Source organism: Centruroides sculpturatus, unplaced genomic scaffold, assembly GCF_000671375.1.
Source record: "Centruroides sculpturatus isolate CEXI.00-Female unplaced genomic scaffold, Cexi_2.0 scaffold1119, whole genome shotgun sequence".
Taxonomy (NCBI): Eukaryota; Metazoa; Arthropoda; class Arachnida; order Scorpiones; family Buthidae; genus Centruroides; species Centruroides sculpturatus.
The window spans coordinates 265,017-283,790 of record NW_019385463.1 but is presented as its reverse complement, the minus strand read 5'-3'; the positions used below and the strand labels follow the sequence as shown (position 1 = coordinate 283,790).

Below are 18,774 nucleotides of genomic sequence, written 5' to 3'. Positions count from 1 at the left end.
CACTCCAATAAATAAATAGAATTGAAACGACACTTTGAAATGTTTTCCCAATGAAAATGAATAATAATAATAAGTTTCAATAAAAATAATAAAATGTAAATTGAATTTTATCATAACGAGTTTGCTTGAATTTCCTTTCTTCTGAGATCGCAGCAATGCGCGACGGGTAAGCTAGTAGCCAATATTTGTCGAAGTTTATTTAGACGGCGTTCAGAAATAGACGATCGTCGTCTATCTGCAATGCATTTTAAACCGCGGTGTAGCAAGGCAACTTTTAGACGCCGTTCGGCTGTTAATCGTTATTTATTGTAACATAAACTTTCTCTGCAATCGGCCAAATCAGTGGCTCGGACCAGCCCACAGTAGGGCGGCATATCCGGACGGACCATTCTCGAAAAATTCTTAGGTTATTTTGACCAGTGCAGATTCGATCCTTGGGTTTACAGAGCGGTATACTGCCATCTCAGCCGCTCCCCATCTGCCGTTTATATGTAAAACAGTGTTTGATTTTTTTCTCCTGATAAATAAATGTGTTAGTTAAATTTAAAAAAATTAATTTACCTAACAGATAATTATTATTGCTCAAACTATATAATGTTGCTGCGATGAGACACGTATTAAATTCTTCCTTCTGTTGGTAATTTTGGCGATTTTTATTAAAGATTGGCTATGTTTTTTTTTTGTCTGGCAACACTTACTTTGTAGCGCGTGTCACACGTGTGTTGAAAGTTTGAAATGGATTACTAGAGTATGCAAGGTTCGTCAGAAACAAAAATGACGGACTTTAAACAGTTAAAATTAAATGATTGGTTAATTAAACAGTGTAACAAAATGGGTAATGTGTTTCTTGATTTTATTGCATATATATAATATTTACGAATCGCTGGATGTGTTATGTAATGACAAAATAATTAATTTTGAGCCTCATAAATATTCTGTATTTTGGAAATGATTATTAAACATGTTTCATTAAAAAACTAAGGAAGAAGCCTATGCACTAATTCTATATAATTACTGTTATAATTCATAAAATCCTTCGTCCTTTAATCAGTACAATATATCTTTAATCTTAGTTTTGGTGCTCCATCTCCATCCATTTTTCTTTCAAATGTAAACTTACATTTTCTTTCTTTTGTCCAGCAGCTGTGAATCGACAGTGGTACAGGGTTTTCCATAAGTCATTTTACCAGTTAAAAAATGAAGAACAGTTTTGCTGTTTTATATTTTTAAATTTGTGTTCCAGATATACAGTCAATTCCGTTTAATTGGGGCAGCTGCTTTATTGGGCCAAATCTCGGAGAATGGAAACCAAACTAATAAATTAATACATAATTTAAATGCTTAATTGGGACAATAGCAGAAAAGGAATTTAGTAGTTATTGATATAGGTTAATCTTTACCTACATGCACTGTCATGGCATCTCTCTGTTTGCTGGAATTAGGGAACATTGGGGATGCATGTTCTAACCTAACCTATTCTAATAAAAAATTACGAAATTATTAGAATAGGTTAGGTTAGAATGTGTGTCCTTCACTATTCCTTGATTCCAGCAAACAGAAGAAAGGAAAGAGCCACCATGACAGTGCATATAGGTAAAGATTAACCTTGAAATATTTTAGCAATCTTCCAAAAATATGTCAACACTATGTTGGATTCTATGAACACTTCTGCCAAAATGGCCCATCTCCAAGTAAAGGAAACTGTGCTCAAAGAAAGGTTGTAAGGTGAATTTTGGATGAAACCAGACATGTTATAACTAAAAAGGGAGAAAAGAAAGATCATTCAATCAGGAATGGATTGAATGGTCAACCCTTGTGTATGTCACTATTAATATTTGGTAACACTAGCGTGATGCGAATCAGTTATCTATCGTCGTGAATCTGGCAGATTTATAGTACAAATATTTTCTGTTTTTGGTTTAATAATGCATTAATATAGGTACCTAATTATTATTTTTTACCTACTTATTCACTTACCTGCATATTATATATTATTTTAGAATTTATTATTAGTTTAATTGGAGCAGCCACTTAATTGGGCCAAAATGGATTAGTCCCAATGTGTCCCAATTAAGAAGAATCAACTGTATTGAACTGAAAATTTGTGTTGTGGAATTTTATTATGGAAACTTCACAACAGCTAACAGAGTAACATATAAAAATCATTGAATTTTATTTTCAAAATTACCACTTCATTGTTCTAACACAGAGCATACATGTATTTGCATGTTTTAAGATTTGGGATTATCTGATTGGGTGTATATCTACCATCCAACAGCTTAAAGACAAATTCAGGAAGAAATTCAAGTTATACAGCCAGATATCCAAGGAACTGTTATGGAAAATGTCTTGTAAAGCAAAAAATGGAGATCATTTATGTTACATTATTTTACTTTTCCAACTTGTTATGTATCTAACATGGGAAAGTGTTGAAATCATGTCAAGTTTGACCCTTCAGGTTTTTTTTCCAAATCTCCACATTTTGAGATCTGAACCCAAAAAACTAAAAAAAAATTCCAGTATACCAAAATTCTGTGTGTGAGTGTGTGTGTGTTTTGACATTATTTTGTTTAATATCTCAGAATAAGGTAATAAGTAACAAAATTTGGCATGGTAATTTGTATGTAAGGGGCATTGATGCTATTAGATTTTAGTGGTTAAAGGTTGATGGGTTGGGAAGATAGAGGGTGGGTCTTGTCTTATCTTGAGTAGAGCTGGACTTAATGATTTTACTTGCTATTAGCATTTGCAATTTTTTATAAAACTCATCTGTACCAGCAAAATTAAGCTTTTTGCCATTTTATAATAATTGATAAATTATAACAGTTATAATACAGATGATACCACAGACAATTTTAATTTTGTGCTAATTATAGTGTTTTTGCCAAGAGAATTACTTAATTTTTTTGTAGATAGTTTAAAAATTTGCAATTTTTATGATTTATTATGTTAAAAATAAATACAAATAATTAACAAACAAAATGTTTATTTAATTTTTTTTAATGGTAAAGTAACTTGTATCCATTCTGCATCCACTGTCACTATATATCAAATTTGGTTAAATGAAAGAGTTTGTTTATAGTTTTTTTATTAATATAAGAACTATATTTAAAGCAAATTATATTCTTTGGAATATTTTTATATTAAAGAAATAATTCATAAAATATTTTATTGATTAGAATACTAGATTCTATTTTAAAGTTTAGTATTATTTACTTTATGGTAAACTTTTCTTAAAGGATTGGTATCACCAACACCAGTTCAGCTCCATTGTATTCCAGAAATATTGTCAGGAAAAGACTGCATTGGATGCTCAAAAACAGGAAGTGGAAAAACACTAGCTTTTGCAATACCAGTTTTGCAAAAGCTATCAGAAGATCCTTATGGTATTTTTGCATTAATTTTAACACCTACCAGAGAATTGGCTTGCCAAATTGCTGATCAGTTTCGTGTACTAGGAAAGCCAATTAATTTAGAGGTCAGTGAAATGAAATAATAGACATTATGTTATTCTTTAAATGAATATTACTTTTTTAAGTTAGAGTAAGTTAAAATTAGTTATAGTTACTTAGTATTAAGTTTACATACTGTATTATCAAAAAAATTTTTTTGATAATGTACAAGTTTTCTTACATATAAGTTTTCTTTTTAACTCTTGGAAGAATTACAAAAGTGTTAATTTAGCATCAATATACAGAGTACTTTTTGCATATTATATGTTTCATTAACTGATTTGAAAACAATAGTTACAGTCTGTAGCTATATTCTTAAACACCATTAACCTTATTTATTTGATTAGGATCTGTATTTTAAGATGTAAGTTAATTTGTCAAATTTGTGTATTTGTTTACTAATGTCAATTGTAAAATTTAATACAACATTGACATAATATGAAAATTGCCTAAGTTTATTGTTTATGTACATTTGAATATTAGAATAATTTGACAAATTTTTGATAAAGTTCATGAATTATTATGAATTTGTTTGATATTCCCAATAAATTTTTATATACAGTAAAGCGTCGATTTTCCGAATCAATTGGGAACTGGGGTTGTCCAGATAACTGATATTTCGGATAACTGATTTACGTACGAAAAAATAGTTTAATTATCCGTATCCGATTTTGAAATTTTTCTCCGTTGCGTGTCGCTTCACGTTGAATTTTCGTCGGTGTTAAGCCTAACAAAGACTATTGTATCGTTAAAAATTATTTTTTTATTTTGTACAAACAAAATAAATATATTGAAAAATATAAAAATAATAAAAAATTATACTTCAGATGTTAATTTAGTATCAAAAACGTAAAATATTTGAGTAGCCCAAGACATAGCCAAAGATTGAAGTGCCACAGCACTGGCGAAAATTTAAATTTGCTGACTGGAATTCTTTCGGATGATTGACTTTCGGAAAATCGACGCTCTACTGTAATTCTGTTTTAAAAAATCTTTTATCAAACTTTTGTATTCTATCTTCTATAAATTAGATAAAATAATACCAATTTTAATGTTCTTTTTTTACAGCTATGTCTAATAATAGGTGGTATGGATATGATGAAACAAGGAAAAGAATTAGCAAGACATCCTCATATTGTTATTTCAACTCCAGGACGTTTAGCAGATCATCTTGAAAGTTGTAATACATTTACTTTAAAGAGTATTAAATTTTTGATACTTGATGAAGCTGACAGATTATTAGAAGGCCAATTTAATAATCAGGTAAATATATAATAATGTATTCGAGAAGATATTGTATGTGCATCACCTAAATATACAATAATGTATGGTTTAATAAGATTGTAGTATAAAAATTATGTAATCAATTTTTTTTTTATTGAGACCACATGGGCACTAAGTCATCCTTTAATTACATAAATATTTGGTTACTTGACCATTTTTTTACAGATCAGTTACAAACTGGTAAATTTATTTAATTATATATACACTACCAACAGTATTCTTTACTTCTGCTGGTATGCTGGCACTATTGGTGGTGTATATATAGCTAAATAAATAAACCAGAGTTTGATTAATCTGTAAAAAATGTCTAGTAACCAAATATTTACATAATTATATGAATACAGATATAAAGCAGGGGTTGCTCTGGAAAATATAAGAATATCACCATCATTTTGCCAGTTTAAAATTTTTGTTTGCCACTTCAAATTATTTATCACCAACAGTTTTAGTTACTTATTAATGCAGTTGCTGGTGGCCTTATCAGATTGGTGTCTGGAAAGCAAAACATTTAAGTTGTTACAAGGAGAAGGCCAGATGTTCAGGTCTCCAATTTGAACGAAACTTGGTGAGTATGTAGCCTTAAACACAAACTATTCCTTGTTCAAATAATAGGATTCACTTCTCAAGTGTTTCCAAAAATAAAGGCCTCTAAAATTGAGGTTTCACTTATAAGTCTTTGGAAAATTCACATCTCTGAGCAATGATAGCCAAATGGATAAGACGCTAGGCAGTGGAGCTATACAATGGAGGTTTAAATTTTTGGAATTTTAGTTCAGTTTTATTTCTTTTTATGTGTAACAAAATTAATTTATTATTTTACTGTATCATTAGCATTATTATTACTATTATTATTCCTTATGTTTAAAGCTTATAAAACAAGAGATTAAAAATGGTGACATTATTTCCTGTTTAGCGAAAATAAGTCTTTGTAGATTTAACTCTTTTATGTTGTTAAATTAAACTTTTATTTCATCATGTTTATTTTCAAATATTTTTGCTTATGATTTTTGGAAATGCTTGAGAAGTGGATCCTATTATTTGAATAAGGAACTGTTTGTGTTTAAGGTTACATGCTCGCCAAGTTTCGTTCAAATTGAAGACCCAAATGTCTGGCTCTCTTTTGTTCTTATAGCAATAGAAATCATTTTTGAATAATTCCAAGTAACACATTTTATCACAATGTTTAAACAGTATTTCACATATTCTGTCGTGTCAAAATTTTTGTTTTAGTTTACTGAAAAAGATTGAAATGAAAAAAAGTAACCCCAAAATATTCCACAGATTTTCTGTTGATTGATTAAAAAAAAATCTCTACTTTGGAAATGCTGAGTGGCATTGCACGAAAACTGTCTTTGGTTCTCAATGTCATGCCCTATTTTTCTGCCTGAACTTGCCGCGTGAAGTCATGAAATCGGAAGGTTTGTGGTGCATGGGAGCTAGACATTTTGCTGTTCTTTTTAAGTGTGCTTTGTAATTCAGTTTCATGCTGAATTCTGAAATAAGCAGACTAGGATTTTTATTGCCACTTGCTATCACCAGTATTATATTCTTATAGCAAAGTGACAATTTTGGCACTATGCAACATGACCACTGATAAAGGCAAGAATTTCCTAAATGTACAATTGCATAAATTTTTTTCCTAAAGAAAAGAAGAATGAAACAAATGTTTAGTCTGACTCATGTTGAAAAGTCAATTTTTAGAACTCAAAACAGCAATAAACTTTGTGTGAACAATTATTTTTTCTTAGAATTCACAAATTGCATTTCAAAATTTATTGTACTACAGATCATCTGTGAATAATAACAAAAATTTTCAGAATTATATTTTATTATTATAAGTAAACATACAAATATCAAATTATTTTTTATAATATTTTTTAAATTAAAATATAATTTTGTTTATATTTTAAACTGTTTTTTTTACACTTAAATATTTTTTGTTGATTGCTGGTCTTGATTTGAAATTGCCAATCAAACCAGCCCAATTCTGGCCAATGGCAACCCTAATGTCACTCTATCTCCCCTAAAATGGTGACAGTTAGTACTGAACAAGTGCAATTTCTAATTGCTCTGACTGCATGAAAGAAAAGTTCTCCAAGACAGACATCATCTCATGATAGGGCATTGCATACTCTTTGCTTTGTCAACATGAAGGTTTCCAATAAACTAATACTTAATTGTAATATTGTAATTTTTAAAATTTTTAATCTTTGATTGAAACAGATAATTAAGTTTCTTATTAAATGTGGAAGAATTATTTTAAGAATTGGAAATCATGATGAGATTTGCTCAATTCTGATTTCCAGAAAATGCTCAATTTTTCCTATTTCTAATTCTGATTCCAATTATTCATCCCATCACTAGTTAAAACAGCTCTGAAGCATTCATGCAAGCATTTAAAATTGTTTGTCTTATTCAGTGCATTAACTTTTTTAAAATATTATTGTTCAAAAATTTCTTTCGATATGCTGTTCTTGGAATATAGCAATCTAAGCTTTGAAATGTTAAACTGATGATGGCTCAAGAGGANAATTACATGAAAAACATTTTGTTAATAAGCTTATATAAGTGTTGTTAATATACAGCGAATATTTATTTAAGCGAAGTTGTATTATAAGTCGTTTTACATTCAAATTTACCGAATACAACATATATGGCTGAACTGATGGTATTTCAAATATATCCAAGTACCACGAATGATATTTACTACTATGAAGAGAGTACTGAACTTTGTTTATAGAATGTGCTATAGCTGATTCCAAAAGTAATGAGTAACCTGTTTTCCAATCTTGAATATTGTCTTGAAATAGTAGTACTGATATTCCAAAAGAGTTGAAGATAGTTTGCAATTTATTATACCATAGCTGTTTATTTTTTTGAAGTTTACTTTGCCTGATATTTTCATGATATAAAGTAATCAAATTGTTATCACAATTGAATTTGAGTCTTAATAAAATTTAATGATTCGTTTTAATATAAACGAGAATAACCATGTGCGATTACTTAAAATATCCGGCTCGTATTTAACGCAAAAGTATTTATTAGTGACGTTTTATTTTTTATTACTTGACCATTCCAGTTAGCAATGGAAACCATTTGATTATCTATACTAATATAATAAAGAGGTAATGTTTGTATGTTAGTTTGTATGCAGCAGGTAATCTCCAAAACTACTCATCCGATTTCAAAAATTCTTTCACCAATATTTAGAATGGAACCTCAGGGTGGACATAGGCTGTCGAATACATGTCGAAATTACCCCATTGGGGGGAGAGGGACAGGATTAAGGCTTACTGTGAAAAACTTGGCTTCTATTATACTATTTTAGATGCGGGTTTTTGCGTTTTTGATTGCGTTTTAATAGGGTACGTCAANCAGGCATAATGCATTTCATAAATATTTGGCGACCCCCAAAATACTTCTGGCGACCCCTAGTTTGCGCACCACTGCTTTATACCACTAAATTTAATTGGCTACTAATAATTTTAATTCTATATGTAAAAGTACATTAAAATAATTTTTAAAAATTTTTCAGAAAGTGCCAGATATTGTCCATGGGGTTAACGTCATTAGGATTTGAAAATGTATCACTTCATTCAATGAAAGCACAGAGAGAGAGGTTTATTTCATTATCAAAATTCAAATCTAATAAAGTAAAAATCTTAGTAGCCACTGATGTTGCGAGTAGAGGTAATGTATAAAATTATTATTACAGTTGAATCTTTAAACACCAGGGAAGAGTTAAAAGAAGTTTGAATTGTCAAAAATTTGAATTATCCATTTTTGAAAATTAAACTAGTTTCCTGTAAATTTCTGTGTATATACATGCTGTCTACTTTGACCTTGTTTATTAATAGGACTTATATCGGAGTAGTTTCTGATTAGCAAATAGAAGAGATTTTAGTCAAAACAAAATATCTTTATTTTCACCTGATATTTTATTTTGATTTTTGATTAAGATCATTTCTATTTGCTAATCAGTTTTTTAGATCTTGCATCAGTTAATTTTTAAAAAAATGGTGATGCTCATTAGTTGGATTAATCTAAAAATATTGAAATCTTCTGAATGGTTGACAATATCTCTTGATTGCATTGTTTGTGTTATGTTGTTTACGACTTCATGCAATGATAATTTTATTTAATTAATATAATTCTGATAGCAATAGACAAGTTTTTATCTTGTTGAAAATTTTAAATTCAAATTTTTATGAAATATTTATAGTTAGATATTGATAATAGTAAAATTAAAAGTTACATATTGAAAATAGTTGCCTATTAAAATGTTGATAACTTGAGTATATATACATTTTAATATAAAAATTGTTTTCAGGTCTGGACATTCCCACAGTTGATATGGTTATAAATTATAATATACCAAAACCTAAAACTTATATTCATCGTGTGGGTAGGACTGCTCGAGCTGGTCGTGGTGGTATGGCTGTGACATTAGTATCACAATTTGATGTAGATTCAGTGCATAAAATAGAAAATTTTATAAATAGAAAACTTAGTCTGTATGAAACAAAAGGTAATTAATATTTTTATAACTTTAAAACTTTTCTAAATTTAATATTATTAAAACACAGGCGTCATTTGCCAACTGCAAGGATTAACTTCAAAAACTCTAGGGTGCTGATAAAATCATATTAACCAAAACAAAAATGCTATGGCTACTCTCTTCATTAAAGGAAGAATGCTAACTGTGACACTGAATATACATTTTATAATAATAAATTCAATTTTACATTAAAAGTACAATAAAAAAATTTTGTAAATCATAATTGAAAAATTATAAAACCCTTTTGAACTAGTTGAGAATAATTACAACTCGTAAAAAAAGCTAAGAATCAAAGACTGGCTCATTATATTTCCTTTGCAGTTAACGCTTTCAATATTTGTTTAAATTTCAAAAAATCTTTAGTGACCAGATCAATGTTTATAAAATTATCAGTATAATTGTATGCTGTCAGTAGTAATAGAGAAAAGGAAAGCATTGTTTCCAGTATTTAATTACAAATAATTTTTTTAATTTATGAAGAAAATATTGATTTTTGCTATGTTTTAAAATACAGTGTGAGATTCCAGGGGTCTTACATCGATTAATTATATAATTACTATACGGTTAATTATAACGAGAGAGAAAAGTTCCCTTACTTTTGGTATTTCCATCTCCCTTGGGTTGTATAAACAAAAGGTGAGTAAATATTAAATCTAACTGTCGATAATTAGCAAAAATCATCACTAACATAGAAATGTTGACTAGCGAGAAAGGTGAATTGTAAACATTTCTACATTGTGAAACTGACAAGAAATCAAATTCCCACTGGCCTATCCGGCCCAGTGATGACACACAAGTACCACTTCGCTGCCCAAATGAGAAGTTCACAAAAAAAGTCACTCACAGCGTCGACATCCTAACATGCCCCCAAAACTTTTGATAATCTTAAAAAGCAGTATTGAATATTATTTATTTAATAATACCAAGTTCATTTTAAATGTAAACAATGTATTCTTATATGTGATTAAATTCACTGAGGCTTAAAAGTGATATGTTTTTCTTTATATTCATGATTTTTAATCCAAAATAGCCATGACTGTATGTTTTATCTGATGTAACATCAATCTGTCAATCTGTATTTTCTTGGATAATTGAAGTTCTGTTGTAATTGCATTGTCCATATCATATTTTAGCTGATAAAAATCAAACTGTTTAAGATCATGCCAAGTTTCACAAATTTTGTTGTTAAATTATTGAAAATAATTCAATAAATTTGATATATTATTTCTGTAATAATAAATGTATAAAAATGTAGAATAGGCTGGACCAAAAGTTTGAAAAATTTGAATATGGAAAGTACGTATAATAAAATTCATATTTATATGTATTTAATCATTTACAATAAATTTCATCTTTTACTCTTAATTTTTTTTAAAGTGATTAACTTATTTTGAAACATTTATTTATGAATCTGTAATGATTAAAACTTGACTTTATAATTTATGTTTGAATTTATATATTTATTTAACTTTGTTGATTAAAATATTCAATAAAAGGAGATATTTTATATGGCTAGATTTAGATATTTTTTAATAAATTATTGTAAATAAATATTTTTATGCATAAATGTTAGATAATGTAAATAATATAAACATAATATTTAATAAAAAAATTTTTTTCTTTTTTTAGCTAAATACTATATTTAATTCCCTTCCAAAACAGAAACAAACTTTATTATTTAGTGCTACAATTACACAAAATGTTCAAAACATGGAGAAACATCTTTCAAATAAATTTTATTGGTCACAAGTTGAAGAAATTTCAACAGTTGATCAGCTAGAGCAGTTCTATGTTTTGATGCCAGCTTTAGTTCGAGATCCTTATCTTGTACATATAATTCATCATTATTTAGAAAAAAATCAAAATAACTCTCTCATTATCTTTACCGGTTCTTGCAAGTAAGTTTCTATTATTAAACTTTTTTGCAATTAATTTTAATGATGTATTTCAAATAAAACATTACAATAATAGATTTAATATAAATAAATAAAATATTTTTTTAACATTGTAACTTAGAAAATAAATAGTTAAAATTCTGTATTTTATGCTAAAGACAAAACTTAGAATACAATATTTTATTATAAAATGTCAATTTCATTGTGAGACTACTAATATGGAGTTTATCATGAGATTATAAAAGTAAAATTTTTGACAATTATTATCTGGGAATGTAACTTAATAGAAATAGCTAAATGAAAAAGAAAATTAAATCAATGCAGCTCTAAATATTACATTGCCACTAATAATTTTTTCAGTTTGAATAGCAATTTTATTCAAGAATTAATAAAGTTACTGACAAGTAGTTATGTATTCTTTATACCCATGGTGCGCAAACTTTTTTCGACTGCGACCCGTTTTGTAGAGAGAAAATTTTTGGCGACCCTTAGAGATAAATGTTCACAAATACGATGTATATTTCATGCATTTCTTTCGTTTCATAGAATAAAAACATCATCATATCTGACTCATATTAATTTTATTTATAATTTTAAGAAAATACTTTTTGTATAACATAAAAATCAGTACATTTCCCTTTAATGAGATGTATGTGGCTGCAAGTTTCTAATTATCTCATCGATGTTTGGATGTATGTTGCTAATTGCAATTCGCATATCATCTTCAAGGTTTAAACGCGAGCGGTATTTAGTTTTTATTGAAACTAGTTTGCTAAATCCAGTTTCACATAAATACGTTGATGCAAATTGTATTAAAACCCTGATGGCATTCTTGCATAAAACGGGATATTGCTTTTCCACGGATAGCCAAAATTTTTGGCAAGGCTGAGTCTTAAATTGATTTCGAAGAGTATAATCACTAATTAAATCTATCAATTGCTCTTTCTCACTAATTTGAAGAGTTGAACTGCATATGTCGTAGGAAAATGGATCACGAATCCAACCAAGATCGTTTTCAGGAAAATCCTTGAATCTTCTGCATGAAATTGCAATTAAACAGTGAGTGACGGCACTTCACTCTTTATATGTACACTGTATGGTATGTAGCATGCAGGCATAATGCATTTCATAAATATTTGGCGACCCCCAAAAAACTTCTNCTTTAAACACCAGGGAAGAGTTAAAAGAAGTTTGAATTGTCAAAAATTTGAATTATCCATTTTTGAAAATTAAACTAGTTTCCTGTAAATTTCTGTGTATATACATGCTGTCTACTTTGACCTTGTTTATTAATAGGACTTATATCGGAGTAGTTTCTGATTAGCAAATAGAAGAGATTTTAGTCAAAACAAAATATCTTTATTTTCACCTGATATTTTATTTTGATTTTTGATTAAGATCATTTCTATTTGCTAATCAGTTTTTTAGATCTTGCATCAGTTAATTTTTAAAAAAATGGTGATGCTCATTAGTTGGATTAATCTAAAAATATTGAAATCTTCTGAATGGTTGACAATATCTCTTGATTGCATTGTTTGTGTTATGTTGTTTACGACTTCATGCAATGATAATTTTATTTAATTAATATAATTCTGATAGCAATAGACAAGTTTTTATCTTGTTGAAAATTTTAAATTCAAATTTTTATGAAATATTTATAGTTAGATATTGATAATAGTAAAATTAAAAGTTACATATTGAAAATAGTTGCCTATTAAAATGTTGATAACTTGAGTATATATACATTTTAATATAAAAATTGTTTTCAGGTCTGGACATTCCCACAGTTGATATGGTTATAAATTATAATATACCAAAACCTAAAACTTATATTCATCGTGTGGGTAGGACTGCTCGAGCTGGTCGTGGTGGTATGGCTGTGACATTAGTATCACAATTTGATGTAGATTCAGTGCATAAAATAGAAAATTTTATAAATAGAAAACTTAGTCTGTATGAAACAAAAGGTAATTAATATTTTTATAACTTTAAAACTTTTCTAAATTTAATATTATTAAAACACAGGCGTCATTTGCCAACTGCAAGGATTAACTTCAAAAACTCTAGGGTGCTGATAAAATCATATTAACCAAAACAAAAATGCTATGGCTACTCTCTTCATTAAAGGAAGAATGCTAACTGTGACACTGAATATACATTTTATAATAATAAATTCAATTTTACATTAAAAGTACAATAAAAAAATTTTGTAAATCATAATTGAAAAATTATAAAACCCTTTTGAACTAGTTGAGAATAATTACAACTCGTAAAAAAAGCTAAGAATCAAAGACTGGCTCATTATATTTCCTTTGCAGTTAACGCTTTCAATATTTGTTTAAATTTCAAAAAATCTTTAGTGACCAGATCAATGTTTATAAAATTATCATAATTATATGCTGTCAGTAGTAATAGAGAAAAGGAAAACATTGTTTCCAGTATTTAATTACAAATAATTTTTTTAATTTATGAAGAAAATATTGATTTTTGCTATGTTTTAAAATACAGTGTGAGATTCCAGGGGTCTTACATCGATTAATTATATAATTACCATACGGTTAATTTTAACGAGAGAGAAAAGTTCCCTTACTTTTGGTATTTGCATCTCCCTTGGGTTGTATAAACAAAAGGTGAGTAAATATTAAATCTAACTGTCGATAATTAGCAAAAATCATCACTAACATAGAAATGTTGACTAGCGAGAAAGGTGAATTGTAAACATTTCTACATTGTGAAACTGACAAGAAATCAAATTCCCACTGGCCTATCCGGCCCAGTGATGACACACAAGGTCACTTGACCTAAATTGCCACACCTGCAGAAGATATAATGATGAGACACCCATCATTAGTGCAGACAAGTTTGAAGACAGAGAGATCTTCAATAGAAGCCATAAACTACAGCTCATCCTGACATATTCAAGGCAAACAGTTCAAAGACGACAGAAAAAACTGCTTTTGTTTTGCCATATACTAAGTGAACATTTTCCGAGTGACCATAGTCAAAGCCAGTTCTCCACTCTCCATGCAAATAGAAGACTCTGTGCTGGAAATCGACTTTACTTCAATTCAACCCGAAGATGTCAGCTCACCAGAGACATTTGACCAAGGTAGAATTATGTACACTTTCTCTCTCTCTCTCTCGATCAGTGTGGACTTATATAGATAGTCCTCCATTATTGCTTGGAAACCGAATTTAGATTTAGTATAACCTATTGTTAATTTAGTCTTAGCCTTAATCATAGTACTGAATGTCATGCTTGGTACTATGATTAAGTACCAAACATGACATACCATACAGACCAAATAAAAAGATACACCAAAATGCCTATCTGCATTTTGATGTATATTTTTATTGTATGCTTTTAATTAGCTCATTAAATTGTTATTTCATTGTTAACTCAATCCATGTGGACTTACTTCAGAGAACAGTCACCCTGTCGACATTCCTAAGGCCTCCCCACTCAACAAAATAGCCCTTCTAATTTCAACAAACCATCCAGTGACAATGTGAGCAGGTTTTACCAACCCATTGTCAAAGGGGCATTACTCTCTAACCCCCTGCTTCTCACAACAGTTTAGTTTATCAGTAATCAAAATATTAAATAATAATGAAATATTTTAAAATTTTTTGTAATATTTTTATTAACTCAATTCTTGATAGAAATTATATTTTTTTCGAAATTGCAATTGACAAGGGATGTTTGCGATTTAACAATAATTTTATACAATTTAATTGTTAAATAATATGGTTATAAATTGAATACAGTTAGATTATACAATATTTTAAATGAAATTTTGGAAAAGGCTCTAGGCATTTATCTTTACACTCTTATTCTTATATATCAATAGTTGTCATTTTTTAAAGTTCCCGTATGTTTTTTAGAACTTGTATTAATTCTCTCATTTAGGAAGCTATACCCAACTTCCTAATTGAGAGAATTAATATAAGTTCTAAAAATACATAGAAGAAAATAAGTAAATGTTCCTCTATGTAAAACAGACTAACATTATAAAGATTTGATATTCAAACAAGTAAAATGGCAAAACCGTATTTAGGACAAGACTGTCTTGGAGACTCACTACTAAGCGGAATCACTTTGACGCTCAAGGTGGGTCTCGTTCTCATTCTCCAATCTTCCTTGGTATCGCTGCTTTTGGGCATGATTGTTCAAACTTTGCCAGCTACAACCATGAGGTCATCCACGATGCATTTTTGATGAAATTAACCTATCCAATTTTGAAATTTCTCTCCGTTGTGTGTCAGCCCAGTTTGGATTTTTGTCAATGCATAACGAAAATTTCCCATTTTTGAAAAAATAATCATGGCTATTGCATCATCTGAAATTATTATTTTTTTATTTTGCACAAACAATATACAGTTTAACTTGATTATAATGTCATCGGATGTAACGATGACCCTAATTTAACATCAAATTTTTATTGGTCCTACGATTTTACTATACTAGATAATGTTAAAAAACCTACTTGTAATGACATAAAACCCTGTTCTAACATCATATTTGAAGCACTCCCAAATTTACAAAATTAGATTACAAATTTTATCTAACATAGAAGAAACTACATGTTCAGTTTTAAGGTCAGAGTTCACTTCTTAGAATGACTGTGGGTGGTACTTTCCCCTACTTGACTTTGGTGGGGTGAGGTGCCTGTTTGTAGAAGAGGGTTGCCATTTTGGATTTTATTTTGACTTGGTTCTTGGTCCCCTGACTGCCTACAAGTCTGGATTTTTTATACGCAAATGATTTGGGCACCTAATACTCTGTGCCAAATATCAACTCTCGACATGTACTCCTTCATACGTCTAAGCTGGTAACATAAACTCGCAGTACGATTTTATAAACAAGACATAGTCTTGTCAATAACAAATAAAATAATACATTTATTTACAAAATATGTTTCTTCTTAGAATTTGTTTTAATACAGCTCAAAGCATATTTAAATTCCAAACTGTTAGAAGTGAACAATTATCATTAAAATATAAATTTAAAGGCTCATAATTTTTTGAACATTTTATGAGTTTAATTTACCCAAAATTTAAAATCTAATAAGATAAAATTATTAAATACATCTAAAGAATTTTATTGTTTTTGTCAGTACTTTTGCATTTCAATTATATGACCTATGTATTGCTTAATGGGAATTTTCATTTTTTAGGTTTCTTTCATTTTTTCATTTTTGATTATTTTCAAATGTTATAATTACTTTTGTAAATAAATGAAAAAATAAGCTTAGATTCAGCTTGAGTCCATTAAAAATGTTAGATTTCATAATTAATATATCAAAGCTGATTTATAAAATTAACTATATTAGGTCCTTGATTTAATATACTTCAGATTTAACAAATAAATTTCTGATCTAAATGAAAAATTTATAACTGCTTTACTTTCTCAGCTGTTATGTATACATAACAAAGGAAAGTACTGGAATCCTGTCAAATTTAACCCTCTGACTCTTTTTGCAAATCTCCATGTGTTGAGATTTGCATCCAATAAAGTCAAAAAAAAAAAAAGAAAAAAATTTCATGATGTGTGTGGGGTAAAGATTAAGAAACAAAATTTGGCATGTTGGCTTGTATATGAAGAGTAATGATGCCGTTAAATTTTGGTTGGTAAAGGTCAAGGGGATGGTGAGATAAAGGGGGTCATGTGTATCTCCAGTAGAGTTAGACTTAATGACGATTTTCTTGTTATTAATTAACATTTATACTTTTTTATGAAACTCATCCCTACCCTCAAAACTTAAGCTTTTTGCCATTTTATAGTAATTAAAAATATAAAAAGTTTTATAACAAAATCTCATAACAGATGACTCCAGTATAATTTAAAATTCTTGCCGAGAAAGTTACGCAAGTCATTGATGGATTTTTTAGTGTTTCTGTTTTCTCGATAAGTTTCATTTCTCAAGAATATAAATTTAAAGTCAGATTTCTCAAGAATTCTGGAGAAATTTAATTATTATATAGTACAGGTATCTTATATTATAATGACTTATTATAACAGTTTTTCATTTTATGGTATTTTAAAATTTAGAAAATTAATAATTTAACATTTAAATTTTTTCTTAATTTCAATATATTAATAAAGAAATGCAATTTACTAAATTTTAAGAAATGAAAGTTCACAATGAATTGAAGAAAGGAAATAAAAGTGGATTAAAAATGTGAGAAATATTAAATTTTCATTTAGTTAAAATAAAGAGCAAACTTTATCCCATAATTTGATGTTTGTGAAAAGAAAATCTAGTAGATGACATTTCAAAAATTATAAATCGAAACTCGGCTATTTAGTTTAAAATATGCTATATTATTTATATTCTTAAATTAAAGAAATCTTTCATACATTAAGTCGAATATTATAAAATTATCAACTCGTACTGCTCCATTTAATTACACATGATAATATTTGTCATAAGTTCGAGGCATCTACATTTAGGGCTAAACTGGGTAACTAGCAATTCCTGCAAATGTCAGAGAGGCCGATGCTCTCCACGACCGGATAACATGGTGCAGATGTTATACAAGACATGCATAAGTTTAGAAACGTCTCTGCTCCTAACACAATGAAGTGCTATAAATTAAGACACCCGCCAAGTGTCTTAATTTATAACACTTCATTGTGTTAGGAGCAGAAACAAATTGCAAAGCACGGTTTCATATCATTGAAAGAAAAATTTAGAAACGTCTTTTATATATACACTTTAAGCATAATTTTAACAGAAGGCGTTAATGGTAATTATAATATCTATTAGTGGGAAGAATAAGGAAAAATAACTCTTATACTTCTAAACTACGGGTATTATATTCAAACTAATCTAGTTACAAAGTTAGTATTATTTTTCTTTAATTAATGAAGCTTTTTAAGAAAGCCGATTAATAAGATGTTAAGGCTGAATTTTGTTTCCAGTCTGGCTCTGTCTACAGTTATATCCCTTTATAATAGAGAGATAACCGAATTACTAGGCAATAGAATACAAATGCATATCCTAATCATTGATGGAAATAGAACCAGATAGAAACTGGCTGCCTATAAATTACAATGTTTCGATTACTTGACGTTAACAAAAGAATACTGTTTAATATTTAAATTTAATCTAACTGAATGGATTAATCTAATTCTTCACAAATAAGCATTAAACTTTTTTGATAGGATACATACAAAAACTATTTTAATGAAATTATCGCGACGAATTTAAATATATTAACTTACGTAGGAATCTGTTGTTTTCTTCTGTAAGAGTTCAAATAAATACCCACAACACAGACAGATTCTAAGAATAATAGAGATTCAGAAATATAACCAATTGCATTTTTTACAAATGACATCATCGTAGATTATTCGTAAATGTTGCAAGTTATCCTCCATTCTGTGCGCAATAGTTGAAAAAACCGGTTTAGTATTTGTAAACTACTTTCACTTTTGGTTTTTATAGACATATGAATATAATTATAAAGTTTATTGCAGTTTGTATTCCAAACAACAGTAACAAATATGCATTTATGTGAATGAAAAAAATTGCTTTGTTTTATAAATTTCAGATTAAATTTATTTAAAAAGTATTATACT

At 28.6% G+C, this 18,774-nt stretch overlaps 1 protein-coding gene across 1 annotated transcript in view; it reads left to right on the top strand.

The window, feature by feature from the left end:
* The first annotated feature begins 699 nt into the window (after positions 1-699).
* The window catches only part of LOC111639240 (probable ATP-dependent RNA helicase DDX49), a 39,689-nt gene continuing 21,614 nt past the window's right edge, over positions 700-18,774 (top strand). Inside the window, exons 1-8 of the mRNA XM_023385051.1 lie at positions 700-835; positions 3,240-3,478; positions 4,521-4,715; positions 8,267-8,426; positions 9,067-9,264; positions 10,325-10,332; positions 10,924-11,192; positions 12,948-13,156. Coding sequence (XP_023240819.1) covers positions 751-835; positions 3,240-3,478; positions 4,521-4,715; positions 8,267-8,426; positions 9,067-9,264; positions 10,325-10,332; positions 10,924-11,192; positions 12,948-13,156 — 1,363 coding nt within the window. The 5' untranslated portion in view covers positions 700-750. The remainder of the gene's footprint in view (positions 836-3,239; positions 3,479-4,520; positions 4,716-8,266; positions 8,427-9,066; positions 9,265-10,324; positions 10,333-10,923; positions 11,193-12,947; positions 13,157-18,774) is intronic.